General features: G+C 47.5%; 2 protein-coding genes across 4 annotated transcripts in view; both read right to left on the bottom strand.

Moving 5' to 3' along the window:
- PRXL2A (peroxiredoxin like 2A) overlaps positions 1–26230 on the bottom strand; it is a 339130-nt gene that overhangs the window by 106272 nt on the left and 206628 nt on the right. The window lies entirely within an intron of this gene.
- On the bottom strand, positions 9740–22069 carry PLAC9 (placenta associated 9). 2 transcript variants are annotated; one of them, XM_033208949.1, is made up of 4 exons: positions 21600–22069; positions 13022–13119; positions 10747–10870; positions 9740–10219 (listed from the first exon to the last, which is right to left on the bottom strand). In XM_033208949.1, the coding sequence occupies exons 1-4, from the start codon at positions 21832–21834 to the stop codon at positions 10209–10211; spliced, it is 468 nt and encodes a 155-aa protein (XP_033064840.1). In that variant the 5' UTR covers positions 21835–22069; the 3' UTR covers positions 9740–10208. The 2 variants fall into 2 exon arrangements, with proteins under 2 accessions (XP_033064840.1, XP_033064839.1); XM_033208948.1 differs by lacking the exon at positions 13022–13119.

Below are 26230 nucleotides of genomic sequence, written 5' to 3'. Positions count from 1 at the left end.
CTGGTGCCCCTCGACGGGGGCCAGAGAGAAGGATGGAGACAACTCAGAGAGTCACAAGACCAGCGCCTGCCCTCAGGGTGCCTCCAGGCTGAAAGGGGCTCCTGGCTCTGGTCTCTGGGGACCCTGTGCCCGTTGGTTGGTGGTGTAGGGGAGAGAATCCATAAGAGAGTTTCTGAGAATTACGGTGTCATGTCCAGAAGCTAGAGCTTGCCTTGCATCAGGGGTCTCCACTCACTCCTTTTCCAACCTCCTGTGTTGAGGTTTAGAAAGGAGAGAATCGACTAGGCACTGTGGTTCATGCCTGTAATACAAGGACTTTGGGAACTGAGGTGAGAGGATCACTTGAGCTCAGGAGTTCCAAGACTCGCCTGGCCAACATAGTGAGACCCCTGTCTCTAGTAAAAAATTTGGCCAGGCATGGCGACTCATGCCTGTAATCCCAGCACTTTGGGAGGCTGAGGTAGGCAGATCACCTGAGGTCAGGAGTTTGAGACCCAGCCTGGCCAACATGGTGAAACCCCGTCTCTATTAAAAATATAAAAATTAGCCAGGCATGGTAGCACATGGTGGCTGTAATCCCAGCTATTCAGGAGGCTGAGGCAGGAGAATCACTTGAACCCAGGAGGCAGAGGTGGTAGTGAGCTGAGATCACATCACTGCACTTTAGCCTGGGTGGACAGCGTGAGACTCCGTCTCAAAAAAAAAAAAAAAAACAGTACCTGTCATTGTAGTGCATTCCCTGTAGTCAGCTACTCTGGAGGTGAGGCTGTAGTGAGCTGTGATTACACCACTGTACTCCAGCCTGGACAACAGAGTGAGACTCTGTCTCAAATGAGAAAAAAACAAAAAGAAATGACAGAATCCAGAGAGACTAGGCTAGATCAAGCCTACTAGGTCCTGGCAGGAGCCCCAGGGAGTAGCTCATCTGCAGACATTTGCTTTAGTACTGCCCCCTAAACATAGAGGAAGAATGACATCTAAAGGGTGTGGAGCAGCCATGAACTGAGAACTAGCCTGGTCTACCTGGGATTGATGGCAGGTCCTGGTCAACACGTCAGATCTGCATCACAGTCCATGCCTGAAGCCCAAGCTAAAGCCCCATCCCTGCTGTTCTCCCAAGAACTCCTCTGCTAGGGCAGGCCCCTTGCCCTTGGGTGCCAGGTGGGACCTGCCTGATGGGATGGGGTGCTTGCCATATACAACTTGCCATGAACTCAAGGTGACCCTGGTGGCCTTCTGAGTTGTGGTGGGGCCTAGAACCATTGTGCTCTGATGTGACCATATTCTGTGACGTTGCCTTGCCCTGTTTACTCCAAAGTTCCCAGCCTGGTGCCCAGCAGGCAATTTTGCACTTACAGACACATTTACTTTGGTTTCCAAAGTGTTTTTAGACATTTGAATTTGTTGCCAACATTTAAACATTGAGAGATTTCATATTTTTAAAAATCTGGAATTCTGGCTTCTCTTGAAAACTCAGAAATTCTGGCACCACGGGGCTTGCATTCCTGCATGGCTAGAGCTGAGTTGCAGCTGCCGCTTTAGGCCTGTACCCCTTATTTGCCATAGGCTCCCTCTTGTGTCACACTGAGCCCATGTTACCCATTTGGCTCCTGCAGGCCTTTGGGTTTGAGACCCTGGTCTACACACTTGGGGACTACCTGTTGTAAGGTACATGGATGTGCTTTGGTCAAGAAATAGACCAAGGTGAACATCCAGGCCAGAGTGACTCAACGAGTTTAGGTCACAGGCGTGTACTCCACTTGTTATATAACCTGTTTGTGTTAAGTTCATACTTGGCTCAAAGCCACTATTGTTTGGAAAAGGTATAACTGCCCTGCTGACGCTGTATAGACGTTCTTGGGCTTGGATGGGCATGGCTCCACATGGCATGCACTGGCACCCAGAGAGTGAAGCTACTGACCACTGTAAGGGAGAGTGACCATCTGGCAGATAAAGGGGAGCCAGGACACAGCTTGGCTTGTGCCCAGATGGGGAGTTAAGCCTTTGACCCTGTAGCTGGCCTTGCAGGCCAGGGTGTGCACCTGCAAGCATGGGGGCTGCAGGAGCTGCAGATCTGGAGAAGACAGCCAAGGTAAAAGTGGACAGTGTGAGAGCTGCTGGTGAGACAGCTGCCGAATAAAACTAACATTTTACCTGCCTACGGCCCGCCAAGTTTTCTTTCAGCTATCGCCCATCCACCCACTCCCCTCGAACCACAGCGTGGGCTGGAACCTGACCCTGGGTGTGACATTTGACATAGTCGTGGACCTGACACCTCTGTTTGTCCCAGTCCTGGTTCTCCCTGCCTTCCTGTTCCTCTCCCTGCCCTCATGGTTATTCCCAAGGGGTCCAACTCATGTTGAGTGTGGGCTAGAGGACTTCATGAATGCCTCATGATCTTCCCAGAGGCAAAGGCACCTCCTGCCTCCCAAGGTCAGTGGGAGGCTGGGATCAACACTGTTTATTATGCTTATGACAAAAAAGATAGAAAGACACGCAGCCTTACAGGTCATCTTTCTGGGATAGAACACAATGGGTCTTTTCCTGCCTCCTGAATATGTTAGTCAAGGCCAGTCCATGCTACACATCTAATGTGACTTCTAAAATAGCAAGTAGAGGATGAAGCACCAGATGAATTCAGCCCTGAGAGAATTTTCAGCAGCTGTGGGGGCACTGGAAGAAACACTATTAAATAGTTTTGCACCTGAGACAGATGGCCTCGCTCACCTCACCCTAGTCCTGGTAGCATTTGTCTCAGGTGCAAAATTTAAGAAAGAAACCTTGGAGCGCTCACCCTGTGGCTGGGTAGATGATCCTGAAGTGGTTTTCAAGCCTGAGTGTGTATCAGGATCATCAGAGGAGCTTGCTAAAGAGCAGGTCCTGGGGTCAGACCCTCACACATTTTGAGCAGGTGTGGGGACTGGAAAACTGCGTCTGTAACCCTCTGTAATCTAATGTTTATCTAAATACTACTGTGCTCACACAGAGAACTCCCCAAAAGTCGAGGTGTTCCTCCAGAGGGCAGATGAGCAGATGGCAGACTCTGGAATTCAGTCAGGTGATGAGAGATGAGATGAGGCACTCCTAGCTTTGGGAAGAGGGAGCTGAAAGATGAACCTTTGCAGGTGCCCACGGTCGAAGTGGTGGTTTAATGCCATGCCATCCCCATCTTCTATTGGCCTTGGCAGGGAATTACAGTCCTAGCTTAGGACTTGGCCCCTTATTTCTGCTGTAGGCTCTTTCCTGCCCTGACTGAGATGGAGTGGAATGAGACCTAGAAACAGATAAAGCTAAATGCATGTCCTCAGACAGATAAAGGTTTACATTTTCACCCCCATCAAATCGGAAAGCTCTCTGCCTGTGTTTTTCTAAGGGACAGGGACATCATTACTCAGTCCCCAACCTGGCCTCATATAGGGTCCCCTGTCAGTAAAGGAGTCAGTTAAGCCCACCAGGTATACCAAGGACTCTTACCTTCAGCCCCTGCTCCTTGGAAAGCTGCCCTTTGGCCTAATATTGGTGTTTAGCCTGAGCCTGACTCCTTCTCAACACTAAGAGCTGATGAAGTTCTGAAGCAGAAAGAGCTCTGACCTGAGAATCAGGCATCCTTATTCTGATCTCAGCTCAGCTACTGATTAGTTGTGACCCTGGATAAATCACTTCCCGTCTTTCTGACCCTATAAAATGAAGAGTAGACTAGAGGAGAGCTTCTGCAACTTTAATGTGGTCAACGAAATGGAATAGAAAATTCCACAAGTCTGTCCTTCCAAAAAGCAGCAAATAAAGTGGCAAAAATGCAAACAAATGTATGGGAACTCTGGAAACTAATTGAAAGTTTACAGCAATCAGGTGAATACCTAAGAATAAAAGCTGGATTTAGTAAGAGAGCTTTGTTGTGTTTTAGCTTACACTGGCCCCATCCCCCACTCCCCAGCATGGCAGCAGCATCAAAAACAATATCCCTCATTCCCTGTATAGGTTCCTGTCACTGGAGGTAGCAGATTAGACCTTATTCTCAAGAAGCATGTTTATTTTGATTTGTCAGGTTGCTCCCTGAAGGAGTGGTTCAAATGCCTTGCTTTTATTTTGCCTAATTTGGAACTCTCCCAAAGTGAAGATGGCAGCCTGGAAAGACATTTCAAGGTCAATATATTAGTGGCTCATGCCCAGGGGAAGGAATAACATTTGGAGCAAACAGGAGACAAATTGAAAAGTTTCAGAAGGAAAGTCTGGGAAATAAGATTCTTTGAGGGAGAATAAGGACTTTATTTATTTATTATTTATTTATTTATTTATTGAGACGGAGTGTTGCTCTGTCACCCAGGTTGGAGTGCTGTGGCCGGATCTCAGCTCACTGCAAGCTCTGCCTCCTGGGTTCACGCCATTCTCCTGCCTCAGCCTCCCAGGTAGCTGGGACTACAGGCACCACCACCTCGCCTGGCTAGTTTTTTGTATTTTTTAGTAGAGACGGGGTTTCACCGTGTTAGCCAGGATGGTCTCGATCTCCTGACCTCGTGATCCGGCCGTCTCGGCCTCCCAAAGTGCTGGGATTACAGGCTTGAGCCACCACACCCAGCCGAGAATAAGGACTTTAAAGAGCTTCCACATATTCCTGGGAATCTAGAAGGCCATACACATGCCTAAGGCTGGACATGTGCTTGAAAAGACTTGAGAGGGCCCTATGCTCTCACCTCTGCCTGACCTTCAGGCTCTGTGCATGCAGGAAGTGAAGGCTAAGGCATAGTTATAAACTGCATGGGTGAAAGTTGAAATGTGTGTCCCAACACAGAACACATCTGCAAATGCTGGGAGGCTTTTTGTTGTTCAAAAGAAATCTTTTGAATCACTAGCTGACCACTAAGCTAACCAGAGACTTAGTGGTCACACCTGACAAAGAGTACAAACGAAAAAACTAAAAACATAGTTCAAGAAAATAACAGGTTGGGCACAGTGGCTCACATCGGTAATCCCAGCACTTTGGGAGACTGAGGCAGGTGGATCACTTGAACCCAGGACTTTGAGACCAGCCTGGGCAACATGGCAAAACCCCATCTCTACAAAAAATACTAAAAATTAGCAGGGCCTGGTGGCACAGACCTATAGTCCCAGCTGCCCAGGAGGCTGAGGTGGGAGGATCACCTGAACCTGGGAGGTCCTGGCTGTAGTGAGCCATAATCCCGCCATTGCACTCCAGCCTAGGTGACACAGTGGAGGAATAATTTTATTTCCAAACTTGCTACATTATAAATAATATTCAAAATGTCCAGTTTTCAACAAAAATTATGAGGTATGCAAAAAAAGTATGGCTCATACATAGAAAAAAAATCTGCTAATAGAAACTGAGGAAAGTTCAGACATTGGACTTAACAGGCAAGACTTTAAGTCAATTATTTCCAAAAAGGTCAAAGAGCTAAAGGAAACCAGGAGAATGATATCTCACCAATATTGATAAAGAGACTGGAATTATAAAAAGGAACCAAATAGAAGTTCTGGAAATGAGAAATACACAAATGAAAAATTCACTGGAAGGGTTCCAAAGCAGACTTAAAAAGGCAGAAGAAAAAAATCAGCAAACTTCAAGATAGGTCAATTGAGATTACCTATTCTGAGGTGCAGAGAGAGAACAACAACAAAGTTAACTGAGCCTAAGACACCTGCAGGATACCATCAAGTGTACCAACATACACCTAATAAGAATCACAGAAGAGTGAATGTAGAAGAAATTTTTAAAGAAACAATGGCTGAAAACATAATGAAAGACATTAATCTACACGTACAAAGAGCTCAGTGAATTACAATAGGGTCAACTCAAAGAGACACTCAGTGTGACATTGAGACACGTTATAATCATACTGTCCAAAGACAAAGCAAATCCTGAAAGCAGAAAGAGCCACTTGATACGTACAAGAAATCTTCAATAAGATTAATAGTCAATTTCTCATCCAACATTATAGAAGTGAGAAGGTAATGAGGTGACATATTCAGTGTGCTGAAAGGAAAATCTTGGGTGGGCTTGATATTTGTAGATATTCATCTGTGTCTGAGCATTGAAGAGTTAGGTATTTATCATAGTCTTCACAGTCTGTGCTTGTTTGTACCTGTCCTTCTTGGGAAGGCTTTCCAGATATTTGAATGGCTTGGGTGTTGTGATCTAAGCTGTATCTGCTTAAGGGTTCACCCCAAGCCCAATAACACTTTGGTTTTTTTTTAGCCTCGTAGAGGTACTGCCTTGATGGTCTTGAACAAGATTCAGGATTCTCTGGATTACCATACAGAGACTCGTGTTCTATTCCCTTACTGTCTCCCAAACAAAGGGAGTCCCTCTCTCTGTTCTAAGACACCTGAAACTGGGGGTGAAAAGACATAACCACCCCTCTGGCCACCACCACTAGGACTGCACTGGGTCAGACCTGAAAGCCAGCACAGCACTGGATCTCACCCAAGGCCTTCTATTACCACTCCCTGGCTATTGCCTATGCCTGTCTGCTCAAGGCCCTGGGACTCTACAATCGGCTGGTGGCAGAGCCAGCCAGGCTTGTGTCCTTTCCTTCAGAACAGCAAGTTCCTCCAGGCCTGAGGTGGGCCCAGAAGTGCCATCTGGAAGCCAGCAACTAGAGTAAAAATTCTTAGAAGTCTACCTGGCGTTCTATTATACTGCAGGTGAGCTGGCACTGAATCCACAAGATGCAGTCCTTCCCTCTCTTCCTTCCCCTTTCCCAAGACAGAGGTGCCTCACTCCACGGCCACCCGCCACCACAGGCCACAGGGAGTGCTGCCAGACTACTGCTGATGTTCCCTTAAGGCCCAGGGATTCTTCAGCCGGCTTGTGGTGAATGCTGCCTGGCATGGGACTCACCCTCCAGGGCAGTGGGCTCCCCTCTGGCCCAGGGTAGGTCCATAAATGCCATCCAAGTCCTGGAATTGGCAGTCCCAAGAACCATTTGGTGTTTTACTCTCCTGTGGCTTGGCTAGTACCTAAGGTGTAAGACAAAGCCCACTTTACTTTTCCTTCCACTTTTCTCTAGCAGGAATCTTGCCTTTGAACCACCACAGCTGGGAATGTGCTGGCTGAATCTGAACCTGAAACCAGCAAGACTCAGAGTCTCACCCAAGGCCCTCAACATAGTACCCGGGTATCTCTGCTGGTTATTCAGGGACCAAGGGCTCTTCAGTTAACAGGCAATGAATGCAGCCAAGACTGGGTCCTTTCCTTCGAGGCAGTGTTCCCTTCCAGCCCAGGGTGTGTCTAGAAATGTTGTCCAGGAACAAAAATCCTGAACAACATGCTAGCAGACTAAATCCAGCAGCATATTAAAAGCATTATACATCATGACCAAGTGAAATTTATCCCAGGAATGCAAGGGTCATTTAATATATGAAAATCAGGCTGAGTGCAGTGGCTCACTCACGCCTGTAATTCCAGCACTTTGGGAGGCCGAGGTGGGCGGATCACCTGAGGTCAGAAGTTCAAGACCAGCCTGGCCAACATGGCGAAACCCTGTCTCTACTAAAAATACAAAACTTAGCCAGGCACGGTGGCGGGTGCCTGTAATCCCAGCTACTCAGGAGGCTGAGGCAGGAGAACTGCTGGCACCTGGAAGGCAGAGGTTGCAGTGAGCTGAGATCATGCCACTGCACTCCACCCTGAAGAACAGAGCAAGACTCCATCTCAGAAAAACAAACAAACAAAAAAGATGTAATGCATGTAATTAATAAAATGAAAGGGGAAAATCACACATGATCATCTCAACTGATGCAGAAAAAGCATTTGAAAAAACCCAACATCCTTTCGTGATTGAAAAAACACTCAACGAAATAAGACTAGAAGGAAAATGTCTCGACCTGCTACAAGGCATCTATGAATAAGCCACAGCTAATATTGCAGGTGGGAATGTAAAATAGTACAGCTGCAATACAAAAGAGTTTGGTGGTTCTTCAAAAAGTTAAACATAACAGTTACCATGTGACTCAGCAATTTCATGCCTACATATAGACCCAAAACAAATTAAAAAACAAATATGCACACAAAAACTCGTATATGGATATTCATAGCAACATTATTCATAATAGCCAAAAAATGCAAACAACCCAAATGTCCATCAGTTGATGAATAAATGAATAAAATGTGGGCCAGGTGCAGTGGCTCATGCCTGTAATCCCAGCACTTTGGGAGGCCGAGGCGGGCGGATCACCTGAGGTCAGGAGTTTGAGACTAGCCTGACCAACATGGTGAAACCCCGTCTTTACTAAAAATACAAGAATTAGCCAGCCGTGGTGGTGTGCACCTATAATTCCAGCTACTTGGGAGGCTGAGGCAGGAAATCGCCTGAACCTGGGAGGCAGAGGTTGCAGTGAGCTGAGATCATGCCACTGCACAACAGCATGGGTGACAGAGTGAGACTCTGTCTAAAAAAGGAAAAAAAAGAATAAAATGTGGTATATTCATATAATAAAACATTATTTATCCATAAGGAATGAAGTACAGATACATGCTACAATACAGATGGCCCTTGAAAACATTATGCTCAGAGAAAGAAGCCAGATACAGCTAGGCTACATATTGTATGATTCTATTTACTATAGTACCCCCTTACCTTCAGGGGATAAATTTCAATACCCCTAGTGGATGCCTGAAACTGCAATAGTCTCTAATCCTATTATACTATGTTTTTTCCTTTGCATGCATACCTATAAAGTTTAATTTATAAATGAGACACTGTAAGAGATTAGCAACAATAGCTAAGAATAAAATAGAACAATTAGTACAATATGCCAGCTTCTGTGAAGGGAGAGTTGCGTGAAAAACAACAACCATATGCCAGCAGCTCTGCTCTTCCACTTTGGGTCTTGATTAAGAGAAAGAAGTGTTGCTGGAACACAAGCGCTATGATACTGTGGCCGTTGATCTGATAACTGAGAAGGCTGCTAAGTGACTAACAGGCAGGAAGTGTAGACAGCGTGGACCATGCTGGACAAAGGGAGCATTCACGTCCAGAGTGGGATGAAGTGGGATGGCAAGAGATTTCATCAGGCCACTTAGAATGATGTGCAATTGAAAACTCATATATTGTTTATTTCTGGAGTTTAATATTTTAGGACCATGGTTGACTGCAGGTAACTGAAACCACAGAAGGTGAAACCACAGATAAAGCAGGACTACTGTATTTAAAATGTCCAGAATAGGCAAGTTCATGAAGACAGAGACCAGTGGTTTCCAGGGTAGTCGGGAGAGCAGGAATGGGATGTGACTGCTTAAGAGATACGGAGTTTCTTTCTAGAGGGAGAACAATGTTCTGGAACTGGTGGTGATGACTGCACAACTTCCGAATGTACTGGAAGCCACTGCATTTGTACAATTTATTTATTTTTAATTAATTAATTAATTATTATTATTATTTTTTGAGACAAGGTCTCTCTCACCCAGGCTGGAGTGCAATGGCATGATCATGGCTCACTGCAACCTTGACCTACAGGGCTCAGGTGATCCTCCCACCTCAGCCTCCTAAGTAGCTAGGACTACAGGCACGCGCCACCATGCCCAGCTAATTTTTGTAATTTTTGTAGGGATGGGGTTTCACCATGTTGCCCAGGCTGGTCTCAAACTTCTGGGCTCAAGTGATCCTCCTACCTTGGCCTCCTAAAGTGCTAGGATTATAGGCGTAAGCCACCGCCTCCAGCCTTGTACAATTTAAAATGGTTAAAATGATGAATTTTACATTGAATTTCACTTCATAGGAAATTTTTTTAAAAACAACAACAAACCACTTTAACGGACACGTAAATTCCCTGGGGGTCTCATTGTAATGCAGATTTGGGAGTCTGGGTGGGTCCTGAGACCCTGATCCCCTTGCTTCTCACCTATGGCCACATTTTGAGAAGCAAGGCCACTCGAAGGGCCCCCACCTGTGTGAGTGAACCCCTGCTCCATCTGCCCCTGTAAATAAGGAATGCTAAAGCACAGATGGCGGGTGTGGGCGTGTCCCCAGGTCTGAGCCTGAAGCGGGTTGCAGGCCTCTTCCAGGCATGGAAGTGGAGGGAGAGGGGGCTCTAGTTAAACGGGTTACTCTGTCAGCAGACACAGAGGAGACCAAAAGAATAGCTTTTATTTCACACGAAGCTGAGGAAGGACAGCGAGAGGATGGGGCTGGCTCTGTGGGTGCTGCCTGGCAGGTGCACCACCTCCAGCTGCTGGGCTCCAGCTCCGGGGCTCAGAAGCCATCTGAAAGAAAGCAGAGGCCTCCAGTGAGCAAGCTAGGGTGCTGCAGGGTACCCGCCCCCGGGGTGTCCAGCAATTCTTTCCCTTCCCTCCCTAGTCCCCGGGAACTCCTGTGCACGGGACACAGGGATCAAGAAGACAGCAGAGTGCAACCACATCCCTGCCTGATCAGTAGGGGTTACCCGTCTTCCCTGAGAGAGTTTTGGGGTGGAAAAGAAAGGAGCTAAGGAGCTCCAGTCGTGAGAAGGCCAATGAAGGAGGCAGTTTCTCCGCGCCGGGGTTGTGCTGAGATGGCATCTAGGGCTGGCTCTTCCAGAACGTCATTTGACACTGGGCGGCAGCGACCGGGTGGCGGGGGCGCGGGGCGGGGAGCAGGGATGATGCCGTCCCTCTTCCGTCCCCAGGGAGAGCTGGGGCCCTCCCTGCCAGCCAGGCTACACCTGTGTGGTGGAGCAGCCGTCCCCGTCTCGCCTGCCCAGCCCCAGATGACAGCAGCCCAGAGGCTGTCCTCTGCCACCTGCACTGCTCACCTTCTCCGAGGAGGTCGGGAGCGGGGCTGAAGGGTCCCGGGGGCAGGTTCCAGGCCAGCTCCTCCAGCAGGCCCAGCAGGCCTTTCACCTCTGTCCCCAGGTGATCCACGGTCTTCTCTACCATCTAGAGTGGGAAAGGGGGTAAAGTCGAGGACAGGAGTGGTTCCACGTTCTGCTTCATCAGCCAGGTCCTAAGAGCAGCTGGTGGTCCAGTGCGCTGCAGTGAGAAAGGACTAAGCGCTGCGAGACCTGGGTTTTCTTCACTCAGGCTCTGCCCCTACCTGCCTCAGTTTCCCCAGATGACAATATCCCAGGGGGCTCGCTCTCTAAGGTTCCTTCCTTTTTGGCACTCAGTCACAGGTTTGGATGAAGCGCCTGTAGAATACTCTCCCTTTTGGCCTTTGCAGACTGGAGCTCACATTCCTTTTGTTGTTCTGCCCCCTGGTGGTGTCTCTGCCAAATGACAAGTTTGGGATTCTGAAATTTACTCAGGGTTCTTAAAGGTTTTTCCCTGTGCGGGCCATGGATACCACTGGCAGTGTGGTGAAGCCTACAGACCTCTTCTCAGAATAATGCCTTAAATGCGAAAAATAAAACATATAGAATTACCAAGGGCACCAATTGCATTAAAATATTCAAGTATTAGAATGGCATGAATCCGGGAGGCGGAGCTTGCAGTGAGCCGAGATCCGGCCACTGCACTCCAGCCCGGGCGACAGAGCGAGACTCCGTCTCAAAAAAAAAAAAAAAAAAAAAAAATTCAAGTATTAGGCCAGGCGTGGTGGCTCATGCCTGTAATCCCAGCACTTTGGGAGGCCAAGGCAGGTAGATCACCGGAGGTCGGGAATTCGAGATTAGCCTAGTCAACATGGTGAAACCCTGCCTCTACTAAAAATACAAAAAGAAGCCGGGCGTGGTAGTGCCCGTCTGTAGTCCCAGCTACTCGGGAGGCTGAGGCAAGAGAATCACTTGAACCGGGAGGTAGAGGTTGCAGTGAGCTGAGACCACACCATTGCACTCCAGCCTGGGTGACAGAGTGAGACTCTACCTCAAAAAAAAAAAAAAAAATTCAAGTATTTAAAATTAAACTTTTTGGCCCAACACGGTGGCTTATGCCTGTAATCCCAGCACTTTGGGAGGCTGAGGCGAGATCACTTGAGATCAGGAGTTTGAGACCAGCCTGGCCAACATGGTGAGACCCCATCTCTACCAAAAGTACAAAAAATTAGCTGGGCATGGTAAGTACAAAAAATTAGCTAGGCATGGTGGTGCATGCCTGTAGTCCCAGCTACTCGGGAGACTGAGGCACAAGAATCACTGGAATCTGGGAGGCAGAGGATGCAGTGAGCCAAGATTATACCATGCACTCCAGGCTGGGTGACAGAGACTCTGTCAAAAAAAAAATTAATTTTTTGATGTAATATATATGTATTGGCCGGACAAAGTGGCTCATGCCTGTAATCCCAGCACCTTGGGAGGCTGAAGTGGGTGAATGGCTTGAGCTCAGGAGTTCAAGACCAGCCTGGGCAACATAGCAAAACCTTGCCTCTACAAAAAAATACAAAAATTAGTCAGGCATGGTGGCACATGTGCCTGTAGTCCCAGCTACTTGGAAGACTGAGGTGGGAGGATCGCTTGAGACTGGGAAATGGAAGTTGCAGAGAACCAAGACTGCACCACGGCACTCCAGCCTGCTAGACAGAAAGAGACCCTGCCTCAAAAAAAAAGAAAAACGTATTTATTAACTCACTAAATCACATGATTTAACATCAGGCCTAACCACAACTGAAATTTTGACACAAGGGTAAAAATTGTATGTTGAGATATTCATGACTAGAGGCAGATGAAATTATCTGGATTTCTATTGATGGCAGAGTTATAGTACTGTTAATACCACGGCTTGCTATCTGTATTTATGATGAATGGGACACTCAATTTCAGTTAAAGGCTTGTGACAATAAAGATGTAAACGTTTCCCCACGCAAGTTAGGAATCGTGGCTATATAACAAAACAGTGACTGAATTTCCACCTTCCCATCCAGTAACGATGTTGAAATACCCAGGTGGGGATAAGCAAGGCCTTAGGAGAGGCAGAGTCCATTGGGGGCTGGGCACCCTGGCAACCCAGATGGGAGGGTGATGTTGGACAAGGTGGTCACAGGGCAGCATTGGCCTGGATGTCCTCACATTCCAAAGCAAGCCTGCATCTGCCCATAAAAACACCATTCTAGAAGGTGGTCCTGAACCCGCATGCCCTTCCAAATCACCCTGTTACCTCCTCCATGACATCTAGACGGCGTTGCACAGCCATATGTCTGTCACACACTGTGCTCTGTGCTGAATTTCCTCGTGGAGGGCTGAAGGGTTCTGCAGCTGTGGGAAAATGAGTCTTTTCACTGTGGGACCCTTAGTTTTCCATAATGCCAGAGACTCCTGTAAACACTGGGCTCAAGTGGGGTCAGTCCTCAAGACAAACGCAAGAGCAAGCAAAGGAAGGCCCAGGTGGGGGTCAGTGTGCAAGTATCAGGCATCTCAATCCCACCAGTCTCTACAGTCACAGCCACCTACAGACCCAGATGAACTTCCTCAAGGAGGTGAAGCCCAGGGAGGAAGGGAGGACGGGCTTCAGCCAGGGAGCTGCAATGATGGAGGGGTCTGAAAGAGCATGGCTCACTGTGTAAACCCTGCAGGCAGCCTGCAATGGCTGGAGATACAGGGTGGGCGGGAGAGAGACTGGAGAGGGAAGTCCTGGAAATGAAGCCAAAGCGGTAGAGTTTTAACCCAGGGGCTTTAATAAACCAGTTCTGATGCTTGTTTGGTTTGTTTGTTTGTTTGTTTGTTCTGAGACAGAGTCTTGCTCTGTCGCCCAGGCTGAAGTGCAACGGCGCCATCTTGGCTCACTCCAACCTCCGCCTCCCGGGTTTAAGTGATTCTCCTGCCTCAGCCTCCCGAGTAGCTGGGATTACAAGTCCTGCCACCACGCCCTGCTAATTTTTGTATTTTTAGTAAAGACAGGATTTCACCATGTAGGTCAGGCTGGTCTCAAACTCCTGACCTCAGGTGATCCGCCCGCCTTGGCCTTCAAAAGTGCTGGGATTACAGGTATAAGCCAGCATGCCAGGCCAAGGGGGTTTATTTTAACAGAAAAGTCACAGGGTCAAACATGAATTTTTAAAATAGAGGGCATAGATTGGAGGGAGATGCCTTTGAAGGCAGGAGGTTACTGCAGCAATCAGGATAAGAGCAGTGAAGAAGTGATGAGCAGAAGCAGGAGCTGTAGGAATAGTGAGGAAGAAAATGAGAGGAGATATTTTAATAGCAGCATTGATGCCGGAAACCCGTTAGTAACAGTTGGCATGTGATGAGCGCTTACCATGCACCATGTAGGGTGCTAACGTAACCTCTCCAACAACCTGTTGTTATGCCCAATCTACACATAGGAAAACTGATGCACAGAAGGGTGAAAGGATGTGTCCAAAGTCACTACTCATAAGCAGAGGATCTGCCATTCAACCCGCTCAACTCCTGATTCACCATTGTTCTTCTTGAGTTAGCTCTTCCAGGCACCAACAACCCTCACAGCAGAAGTCTGAGAGCCCTGATTCCAAGTTCGGGTTTCAGAGTTGGTAACCCTGAGATGCCTGTGGGGCATCAGGGTTGGCTGGAACCTTGGAGAACGCTGACACTCAGGAAGGAGGGTGCTGCCCCAGAAGTCAAGAGAAGCCAGGAGCTTTACAGATTCTACAGAGGATGAAAAGGGTCAGCATGACCAAAAACGGCGGGGAGGTGTAGCAAGTTAAGGACTGGAAAGAGAGCACAGAAAGGCCCTGCTAAATTTTACCCCAGCACTTTTAGGAGTGGTAGAAAAGCAGAGTTTGGATAGTAATCTGAGATGAGAAGGGAAGGTGAGGTTGGGGGTGGAAACTTGGAATCTGGAAAATTCCACGAAGCTTGGCTGTGAAGGAAGGGAGATTGGATCGCAAGGTCTAGAGAAGTATTTATGTTTTTTTTTTTTTTTTTTAAAAAAAAAACCATGTAAGCATGGTTGTATTGGAAAACACAACCATGCGTACAGCCTGAGGGACAGGAGGAAGACAGGAGAACCCAAGGAATGCACTTCCTGAAGTGATGGGAGGCCCTGGATCCAGAGCAGGGGGGACCACATCTGGAAGGAAGACAGAGGAAATGCAGCAAAAACAGGCAAAGGCAAACCATCTAACTAGGGGCCAAAAAGTGGAGTGAGCTCCCACCTGATGGCCTCTGTTTACTCTGTGCAATAAGATGGAGATCATGTAGGGAGGAGAGCTAGATGTTACAATTACAAGAATTCTTTGAGTAGGTTGCTAAACACAGACATTAAAATAGTGACCATGGTGTCTGGAAATGGCAGCTCGTGCCTGTAATCCTACCACTTTGGGAGGCGAAGTGAGAGGATCGCTTGAGGCCAGGAGTTCGAGACCAGCCTGGTCAACATAATGAGACCCCCATCTCTAAAAAGAAAAAATTTTTTAAGTTAAAAAAAAAGTGGTGGCCATGATGGGAACATTTACACCACAGAAATCAATGACCCACCCCCACTTTTTTTTGAGAGCCAATCTATCAGTGCACCACTAGGTAAGGGACTTGAATAAAGAGAGGGCTTCAAAAGAAGATGTGCAGAATGAGGGATGCAGTGTAGGAAGACCATGCAGAATGAGTCGGCATCAACAAGGAATCCTGGAAGCAGGAGTCCTCCCCCAGCAACGCTCCATAGTCTGGGCGTAGAGCAGCAAAGACAGATGACTGGATGGAGCTGAAACCTAGGAGTCTGCTGGATGGATGTGATGGAGGCAAGGGGCCAAGGAACTGAGATATGGCCAGTCAGGGGTTTAGGACAGGAGCCCTAGAATCCAGCTGGAATAAGGAAGGAAATGAGGCCAAGAAGGGGGCCAATAAATTGGGAGAAATGGGGGCTGAAGAGAGGGAGGTCTTGGGAATCACAGGAGGAACAAGAGGTAAAGAATATTGTAATTTTAGCTTTTAGAGGTAGAGCAGATTCAGATAGTGACAATATTAAGGCTGTGGCCATGGATGTGAGCATCCAAAGTTCAACAGGGGGAGACAGTTATGGAACTTGATCTCTCTACGTGCAATGCTTGTAGCTGTAAGGCCTTGGTGTTGGAGGGGTTGGCCAAGGGGCCATCTGCAGTTGTCTAGAAGTGGGGCAGGTCTTGAGGTAGGACAGAGCTGGTGATGGATGTGTAACTCTGAGAGGCCGAGTGATTTGCCCAAGATCACACCATCTGCAAATGCGCGGACCTCAGGCACCCTGACCTCCCGGCCTCATCTCAGCAAGGTGGAGCCCCCTACCCTGTGATTTTCTGATTCCAACTCTATCTAGCTCTCAGCTCTTCCCAGGGATGAGAACAAGACCAGGGACAAAATGTCCTTCCACTCTGAGCATCTTTTGTGGAGAACAATCTGTTTTTCAAATTATCCTTTCCATAATTTCCCTCCACTGAACTTAAAAAAGACTTTTCAAAAGATAATGGTGTTATTGCTGAATCCGGGGAGGGAAGAGGACATCATAATGGTGCTTTGGTTATTTTTTTAAGGAGAGTTCTTTAAAGACCTATACTAAAATATTTACAGATTAAAGGCTGTGCTGTTTTGGATTTACTTCCAAAGTAAATAATTCAGGCCTCGGTGGGGATGGGGGAGAGGCATGCGTGGATGTTTAGAGCAAACAGTATGGGCTGAGAGTTGCTAATTGTTGAAGCTGGGTGATGAGCACATGGGGTCGCATTCAGCGATTCTACTGTTGTATGCACGGTTTGAAATGTTCCATAACACAAGTCTGACGGGGTTGTCAGCAGAAAGCAGCAGCCATCGTTTGCTGCAGGCATCCATGTAAAATATTCAGAGATAGAGAGGCCCCTGGGGGCTATGCTCCATCCTGGCCCCACATCCTGAGAAGGCCCTTGAGAGGCAGGAGCAAGTCTAAAGGAGGCTATGGGAAGGGACTCCTTTTTTTTTTTTTTAGACAGGGCCTCACTCTGTCACCCAGGCTGAAGTGCAGTGGCACGGTCATGGCTCACTGCAACCTCTTCTTCCCGGGTTCAAGCAATTCTCCCACCTCAGCCTCCAGAGTAGCTGGGACTATAGGCACACACTACCACTCCTGGCTAAGTTTTGTATTTTTTGTAGAGATGGGGTTTCACTATGTTGCCCAGGCTAAGCTCGAACTCCTGGGCTCAAGTGATCCACCTGCCTCGGCCCCCCAAAGTGCTGGGATTATAGGCGTGATCCACCGCACCCAGTCTGGGACTCCAAATTTTAACTCAGTGGCTCAGCTGAAACTGGGCTGCTCGGCTTGGAGAGGAAACACTCAGGGGGCTGGAGGAGCTGTTCTCACCCACAGAGTGGCCGACCTGGGGGAGGGCCTGTCGTCATGAGTCTGTGGATACATACACCCTCTGCTGCCTCTGTCCAGAGGCCTTTGGCCAAGGCTTTCTCCTGAGGCTCACCTGCCCTCTCCCAGACCCTAGCCACTCTTCCCTCACACACTTCCCCCAGGCTTAGGCCAGAGGAATGCAGTGTGACCCTGCCAGCCAAGTGGGAGTCTGGCTGCTTTAGAAGTCAGGAACAACCAGAGCCTGCTTCTCTTCACTGGCCTAAAACACCCTGTTCTCTACGTGTCTGTGATGAGGTCTAACTTGGCTCCAAAACCCCTCCAGGGAAAAGGCTGGGCTGAGGTCACTCCCAACATGGCTCAGCACGAATCCTTCATATCTGGACAAAACTGTGCTCTGTGCACCCTGGAACAGCTGTCCATGTCACTGGGGTCTCCACGGAGTGCATCTGAGAGAGCAAGCCTGGGGCAGGGCCTGACGTTGTACTGCCTGCTCCCTCTGCACCGGGGTCCTCACCACGGCACTAACTTGAATGCATCATGGCAGAAAGCATGCTGGAGACCCCTGTTCTCAGTCTGGTTCAGCCACTAATGATTGTGGGATTGTGAGAAAGTTTATTCTCCTCCCTGACCCTCTGCTGCCTCCTCCATAAAATGGAGTAGGGTAGGCTGGAGGCCCTGACTCCCCCATGTAGCTCATCCTTGATTCTTCTCTGTCTTTCGGAGGCTGCAGAAGAGACCTCAAAAATGAGCTACAGGAGCTGGGCTCAGTGGTTCACACCTGTAATCCCAGAGCTTTAGGAGGCTGAGGCAGGAGGATCGTTTGAAGCCAGAAGTTTGAGGCCACCCTGGGCAACACAGTGAGATTCTGTTTCTACAAAATAAATAAATAAATAAATAAATAATAAAAAAAGTAGCCAAGATTGGTGGCATATACTTGTAGTCTCAGGTATTTGGAAAACTGAGGCGGGAGAATTGCTTGAACCCAGGAGTTTGAGACTACACTCAGCTACGATTGCACCACTGCACTGCAGCCTGGGTGACAGTGGAAGACCCTGTCTTGTAAAAAAAATAAAAATAAAAATAAAATAGTAGACATGCACATGCATCCACAGGGCTGTCAGTGGCTCAGACAAGGGGAGCGGAAAAGGCTGAAGGATTATAATGATTAACCCCGAGCAGCCAAGGCTGTGGCTCCGCAGGGCTCCCTTCCTTCCTTTCCTCCTGCTCTCCCAGGCCCTGCCAGTTGGGAAATGGACCTCCTTGGATGCTGCGTTGCTTTCTCTGGCCCAGCTCCTGCTTGGCGCCTGATGTGCACCCTGGATGGTGGCCACGGGCGGGGCATCCTGTGCTGGTGAGAACAGGCTGCTGTGGGGCCCGGAGGCCCCAGGGGAGGGCTGGGCTGGGCTGGCTGCCCCAGTTAAAGAGACGTGGCCCCTGGGTCCCATCCTCTGAGGCGGAAGTACTGCTCCTTCTACTTACAGGCCTTACAGGGAGACCTTTTTTATCTGGACCCAAACAGTAAGAAAGTGCCACAGCGCAGATGATTTCTGCATTTTGGGTGATGAGAAATGTTTTCTCAGTGGCGTCTCTGAAAGGTGCTGCTGTATCTTCTGAATTGTCAAAGTCACACTCCGCTTTGAAAAGCAACCCTGGCCACTTGGTGGTTAATTATATTTGACCACATTCAATATAATAGAATAATAAATTTACCACATCCAATATTTGTATGAAAATGTATGATTCATTCAAAATCATCCATGGGTTTTGATTATTTTTGAAAGCAGCAGAACACTATTCTTCAAGTGATTCTATAAAAAACTCCAAAATATGGGCCGGGCGTGGTGGCTCATGGTCTAAAAAGCTATCAGGGATAAAGGTTTCTCTGAGTGCGGCTAAAAGAAACCAAGACTGCGGCCCAGCGCGGTGGCTCATGCCTGTAATCCCAGCACTTTGGGAGGCCGAGGCAGGCTGAAAATTGATGTCAGGAGTTCGAGACCAGCCTGGCCAACATGGTGAAACCCACCCCCGCCGTCCCCATCTCTACTAAAAAATGCAAAAATTAGCCTGGCGTGGTGGTGCGCATCTGTAATCCCAGCTACTCAGGAGGCTGAGGCATGGGAATTGCTTGAACCTGGAAGGCAGAGGTTGTGATGAGCCAAGATCACACCACTGCACTCCACTCGGGATGACAAAACAAGACTCTGTCTCAAAAAAAAAAAAAAAAAAAAAGAAAAGAAAAGAAAGAAAGAAAGAAACCAAGGTTGGAAGTCAGACATGCTAGAGATAGCTCTCCATTTATAGAAAATATAAGGGGTGGAAGTATTTAAATGACATCAAAGGGATGCAATTAGCAAAATCTAAAAGTGGAAAACTTCACAGGACAAACTTAGTTTCTTCAACAACAACAAAAATTTAAGTAAAAAAAAGGGGAGAGAAAACTTACATATTTAAAGAGACCTAACAGACATATTGACCAAATGCAATGTATGTAACCTTATTAGGATTAAACAAATGAATTGCAAAAAGATATGACACAATCAATCAAGGACATTTGAACAGTGATTGAATATTTAATGATATTCAGTGACACACAGCTTTTGGAGTGTGATCATGGCATTGCAGTTGTGCTTATTAAAAGAGTGTTTATAGATGAAAATACATGATGCCAGGCCAGGCACTGTGGCTCACATCTGTAATCCCAACACTTTGGGAGGCCGAGGCGGGCGGATCATCTGAGTTTGGGAGTTTGAGACCAGCCTGGCCAACATGGTGAAACCCTGTCTGTACTAAAAATACCAAAAGTAGTCAGGTGTGATGGTGCTTGCCTGTAGTCCCAGCTATTTGGGAGGCTGAGGCAGGATAATCAGTTGAACCCAGGAGGCGGAGGTTGCAGTGAGCTGAGACTGCGCCACTGCATTCTAGCATGGGTGACAGAATGAGACACTGTCTCAAAAAAACAAAAGAAGAAGAAGAAGAAGAAAGAAAGAAAGAAAGAAAGAAAGAAAGAAAGAAAGAAAGAAAGAAAGAAAGAAAGAAAAAAAGAAAATTCACAATGCCTGGATTTCCTTTAAAATAATACAGGGAGGGGAGAGAGGGTGGAAACTATAGATGAGATAAAACTGCTCATGAACTGATGCTTGTTGAAGTAGGGGTGATAAGTACATTATATGATTCTTTCATATACTATTGTTTTGTGGTTTTTTGTATCCAAAAGTTTTCATAATCAAAAGTTAAGATATGTCATCTAAAATCTGAAAGGTTATGCACAAAAATGTATGAAATCAGTGTGAAATTACAGCAATACATGAATACTTTCTTCCTTTTCTTCTTCCTTTTTTTTTTTTTTTTTAAGACAGAGTCTTACTCTGTCACCCAAGCTGGATTGCCGTGGCTTCATCTCGGCTCACTGCAACCTCCACCTCCCAGGTTCAAGTGATTCTCCTGCCTCAGCCTCCTGAGTAGCTGGGACTACAGGTATGTGCCACCACGCCCGGCTAATTATTGTATTTTTAATAGAGACAGGGTTTCACCGCGTTAGCCAGGCTGGTCTCCATCTCTTGACCTCGTGATCCGCCCGCCTGAGAGGGAGGTGGGGGGAAGAAAGTGAACAGTGAAAGGCAAGGAACCCAGCTAATGAAGTACCCAGACAGCCTCTCCCTTCTGTACAGCTCTCTACCTCCACCCGGTCCCCTACCTCCAACCAAAACAGCTCAGTTCCCCAGAGAAGCTCCCTGGAAACTGGGAGGTGACTTCTTCATCGACTGCAGAATCACCTGAGGCCACCTGGCAGGTGAATAGGTGGCCTTTCTCCTGGGCCCCCCGCCTGGTTCTTTAAGGCTGTGCTGGGCTAGACTGGGTCACTCACCCTTTATAGTCTAGCTTGTTATGCAATGTCCTATAAAGCCAGGCCTGAGCCTCCACAGGCCCTCTGAGACGGAGCTGGCCTCCGGGGCTGCCCCACCCAGCAGCTGTGACCTCCCACTCCAGATCCTGGCTCCTTCTCTCTTGCCAGCTCTACTCCGGGCAGCAAGCTTCCCTCTCTCTCATTTTTGGTCTCTCTCAAATCTTTCTCTTTTCTTCAATATCCTCTCTCCCTCCACCCCTTGCCATGTCAATCACTCTTTCTCTTTCCTTCTTCTGTCTCTCAAACTCCTTTTTCTTTCTATCCTAGTTCATATTTGTTCAGGGGAAGCCTCTTTCTGTCTCGGCCTCTCCTTTTCGTTTTCACTGTTTATTCTTTCCTCTCTCCTTTATCCCTCCGTTGCTCTACTTCTCTGCGTTTTTCTGAGTCTGTTTCGTCTCAGTCTTTCTCTCCATCCCTCCCTCCCTGCATCTGCCTCTCTCCATCTCGCTGCTGTGTCCAGCTCTCTCTCTGTGTCGCTCTCTTGCTCATTCCTTCCTTGCCATCTGCGGGTCTCCCTGGCTCCAGGTCCCCTGCCGCGCCCCGTGCCCCACTCACCGGCCAAAGAGCCCGCGGCGCGGAGCAGGGTCAGCCCGGCCAGCGCGCAGAGCAGGGACCACATGGTGCCGGCCCGGCCGAGCGCAGCGCCGCGTCTGCCCGCAGCCGCCCTTCCCGGATCGCGCCCGGCCGGCCCGGGAGGAAATGCTCTCAGTTCGAGCCAAAATTCCTGGGCGGCTCCGGGCTTTCTGGCTCGAGAGAACCCGCCCCCTCCAGAGGCCCGTCTGCATCCCATGGGCAGCGCGGAGCCCAGAGACCCCGGGAGCTGAGGCACTGACGTGCCACCTGGGTGCCTCCCGAGGAAGGGGCCGCCCCCCTCCCCGAGTCCCCGCGCCTCCTGGGGACCCGGGGGATGAGGGGGATTGGGTGAGGTCTTGGACTCAAGGCGACGGAGCCTGGGGTCAGGGGTTTGTTATGAGCCCGTTTCACAGGCGGGCAGACTAAGACTCGGAGAGATGTCTTCCTCGGCATCACTCAGCCACGGCACAGGATCTGAACCCCTGTCTCCCGGGAGCGTGGAAGCTTTTCTCTGTCCATCTACGAGCAACAAATTAATTCTAATTACATGGAACAGTGTCTGCCCGTAAGAAGGAGACCCAGAAACTCACTGCTCTGGTAAGGGAGTGATAGCAATGTGAAAAGGTACTTTTCAAAAAAAAAAAAAAAAAAAAACGTAAAATTGTGACTCTTGTAAAGATATGAAATTAGCATATACTAAAGATTTTATTTAATTCATTATTAATGAGGGGACAAGTAAGATGGTACAAGCAGCCCAAAGTTTAGAACACAGTAGTGGAAACTTCCCCTATGGGACATGACCATCCAACAAGTGCAACAACAAATTGAGTTTTAGTGAAAACACAAAAGCAAAAAAGCTGCAGCTCTAACTTCTCTGCTGCAGAGCCCTGAGAGCCTTGCCTGGCTGTCAGTGGAACACTTTCTTTTTTTTTTTTTTTGAGACGGAATCCCGCTCTGTCGCCCAGGCTGGAGTGTAGTGGCCGGATCTCAGCTCACTGCAAGCTCCGCCTCCCGGGTTTGCCATTCTCCTGCCTCAGTCTCCCGAGCAGCTGGGACCACAGGCGCCCGCCACCTCGCCCGGCTAGTTTTTTTTGTATTTTTTAGTAGAGACGGGGTTTCACCGTGTTAGCCAGGATGGTCTCGATCTCCTGACCTCGCGATCCGGCCGTCTCGGCCTCCCAAAGTGCTGGGATTACAGGCTTGAGCCACCGCGCCCCGCCCAGTGGAACACTTTTCATCACCAAGCCTGGGAGAATGCCTTTGTCCATCCAGGGTCCCCACTGGGGTTGCCTGGAGCCCTTGCAGACCAAGGCTGCCTCTCTGCCTTCTGTGTTGGTGGCTGTGGCTATGCAATTGTCCAAAACAGTCACCACACTAACCAGTGATCCAGTTCTCACTCCCTCCTCCAGAGCAAGATAATAGCCTCAGACAGAGAAATTTTGGTTCTGAACCTGAGAATCTGAGACAGACTCAGATCTAAATCTTTTTTTTTTTTTTTTTTTTTGAGACGGAGTCTTGCTCTGTCACCCAGGCTGGAGTGCAGTGGCCGGATCTCAGCTCACTGCTGCAAAAGCCTTCGAGGAGATTATGATGCCCACATGAGCTGGCTCAGAAGAAGAATTTATTTCAGGAATGCCAAGAATTTCTCACGCTTGGTGGTAGGATATTCCTTGATAGTTTAGCCAGGTGGGAAGTTGTCAAAGAACTGCCAAACCCATAAGGATTCTTGTAGCTCAGAGCCAGTGGGCTATCTTATATTTTGAATTTAAGATTAAGAAAACACACACACACACACACAAAACATATACAATACATTATTGTTGTGGTAGAGCATAAAGTAACTGAGTATACAGAGTAAAACATGAGTCTTTTCTGTTAAGAATTCCCTCTGTCCAACCAATTCAGGTCCAGTTCCTTTGACTTGGTAGGCTCTGCCTGTTCCAAGTCTATGCATTCCCCATCTATCTAATGTACAGTCAGACGCAAATGTATATACATGAGATCAAGTCACAGATATTTTGAAGATTTGCTTTCATTCATGTTTATCTCAGTCATAACATTAAATATTGCCTGGGTGCAGTGGCTCATGCTTGTAATCCCAGCACTTTGGTAGGCTGAGGTGGGTGGATCACCTGAGGTCAGGAATTTGAGATGAGCCTGGCCAACATGATGAAACTCCGTCTCTGCTAAAAATACAAAAAATTAACAGGGCGTGGTGTTGGGCGCCTGTAGTCCCAGCTACTCAGGAGGCTGAGGCAGGAGAATCAGAATCCAGAAGGTGGAAGTGGCAGTGAGCCAAGATTGCACCAGTGCACTCCCGCCTGGGTAACAGAGCAAGACTCCGTCTTAAATAATAATAATAATAATAATAATAATAATAATAATAATGGAGATCAATCTATGTGAGTACAGATAAATCCACTTCATTCCTTTTTTTTTTTTTTTTTTTGAGACGGAGTCTTGCTCTGTCGCCCAGGTTGGAGTGCAGTGGCCGGATCTCAGCTCACTGCAAGCTCCGCCTCCAGGGTTCACACCATTCTCCTGCCTCAGCCTCCAGCGTAGCTGGGACTACAGGCGCCCGCCACCACACCCGGCTAGTTTTTTTGTATTTTTTAGGAGAGACGGGGTTTCACCGTGTTAGCCAGGATGGTCTCGATCTCCTGACCTCGTGATCCACCCGTCTCGGCCTCCCAAAGTGCTGGGATTACAGGCTTGAGCCACCGCCCCGGCCCTCATTCCTTTTAAGAGTTACAAAATATCCCATGAATGGGTACAAGCAGTATTATTTATCCAAACAATCCCCTATTGACGGACGTGTAGATTGCTTCCTTTTTCTCTCCAATATAAAATAAGCTTTAATAAACACACTTTTGCATATATCTTTATGTACAAAGTACATATCCATGTATTTCTGAAAGGCTGGAAGAGGAATCGTTGCATCAAAGGGCCTTTTACATTTTGCCAGGTAGGCCAAAAACTGTTCCCCAAATTGTCACAAAGCCCACAGGAGGGACAGGGGTCTTCCAGGGCTGTTCCAAGGTGCACCTGAGTATATGTTAGTCTAGGTAGGAATTGGGCTGCAGGGGGCGCCATTTACATAAAATACTTCTGGACTGGCGATACCTGAAGTGTAAACCTAGCGGTCACCTACATTCTCCAACACTGGATATTTATTATTTAAAATTTTGACAGCTTGATGATGGAAAAATGTTACCTTGTTATTATTTTTATTTACATGCTATTTATTATGAGTGAGGTTAAGTTTTATTTGCCTCTTTGATCACTTTTTTCTATTTTCCTTCCTTTCCTTGATATGCTCTGATTATTAATACAGAGCCTGTTATATATGTTGGCAGTGTCTTCTTCCAGCCTTCCATTATCTTCAAGTGTCTTGGTGGTGTCTTTCAGCATTGAGAAGTTTTGAATATTAGGTAACCAAACCTCTCAATATTTTCTTTTATGGCTTATAGAGTTTACAACTTGCTTATGATTCTTCGAATCAAGGCTATAAAGATATTTCTCCATGTTTCCTTCAAATCGTTTTAAGGTTTTCTCAAGGTCTAACGTCTAATCCATCTAGAATTTTTATGTGGTTGCAAGGAAGGAATCAAACTTAAATTTTTCCCTAAATGAGTATCCAAATGTCCTAATGCTCTTTATTGCCTAGTCCATCCTTTTACCACTACTTTGAACATAAAGTAGTTTGCTAGCTACTCACTTCCAAGGGGAGTTCTGGGAAAATCTCTCTGCATCATGTCTGTCACAAGGTCAAGGGAACAAAAATGCAAAATAGACATATAATTTCAATAAATACTGAAACCATATTTGATGAATTAAACAGGCCTCCCTAACTTAAAAACAGTAATAACAACAAACTTAGGATAAAAATAAAGGAAATAATGGGACATTTCCTTAACAAGATAACTACTTTTTAATTTTGATATTTATAACTTTTCAAATTAAAAAAAATAAAAATAGAGATGAGGGGTCTTGCTGTGTTGCCCAGGCTGGTCTCAAATACCTGGGCTCAAGTGATCCTCGCCTCAGCTTCCCAAAGTGCTGGGATTACAAGAATGAGCCACCATGCCCGGCCAACTACTTTTATCTTAAATGGTTCATATGTACATACCAGAGAAAGGAGAAATGTATTCTTTATTAAATCTGAAGTGAGGTAAAGATGCCATTATTGGCCAGGCATGGTGGCTCATGCCTATAATCCCAGCACTTTGGGAGGCTGAGACGGGTGGATCACAAGGTCAGGAGATGGAGACCATCCTGGCTAACACGGTGAAACCCCGTCTCTACTAAAAAAAATACAAAAAACTAGCCGGGCGAGGTGGCGGGCGCCTGTAGTCCCAGCTACTCGGGAGGCTGAGGCAGGAGAATGGCATAAACCCAGGAGGCGGAGCTTGCAGTGAGCTGAGATCCGGCCACTGCACTCCAACCTGGGCGACAGAGCAAGACTCCGTCTCAAAAAAAAAAAAAAAAAAAAAGAAAATTATGTTTAAATGTTTAACAGTAAATACTAATAGCTACAATCCATAAAAAAAGCTCTTTGGTGTCCTCAATATGTTGGAGGTGTGTAAAGAGGTTTCACCAAACAAACCAACCAC

Source organism: Trachypithecus francoisi, unplaced genomic scaffold (genome assembly GCF_009764315.1).
Source record: "Trachypithecus francoisi isolate TF-2019V2 unplaced genomic scaffold, Tfra_2.0 Lachesis_group9, whole genome shotgun sequence".
Classification (NCBI taxonomy): Eukaryota; Metazoa; Chordata; class Mammalia; order Primates; family Cercopithecidae; genus Trachypithecus; species Trachypithecus francoisi.
The sequence above is the reverse complement of the archived record's forward strand: the minus strand, read 5'-3'. Positions and strand labels throughout refer to the sequence as shown.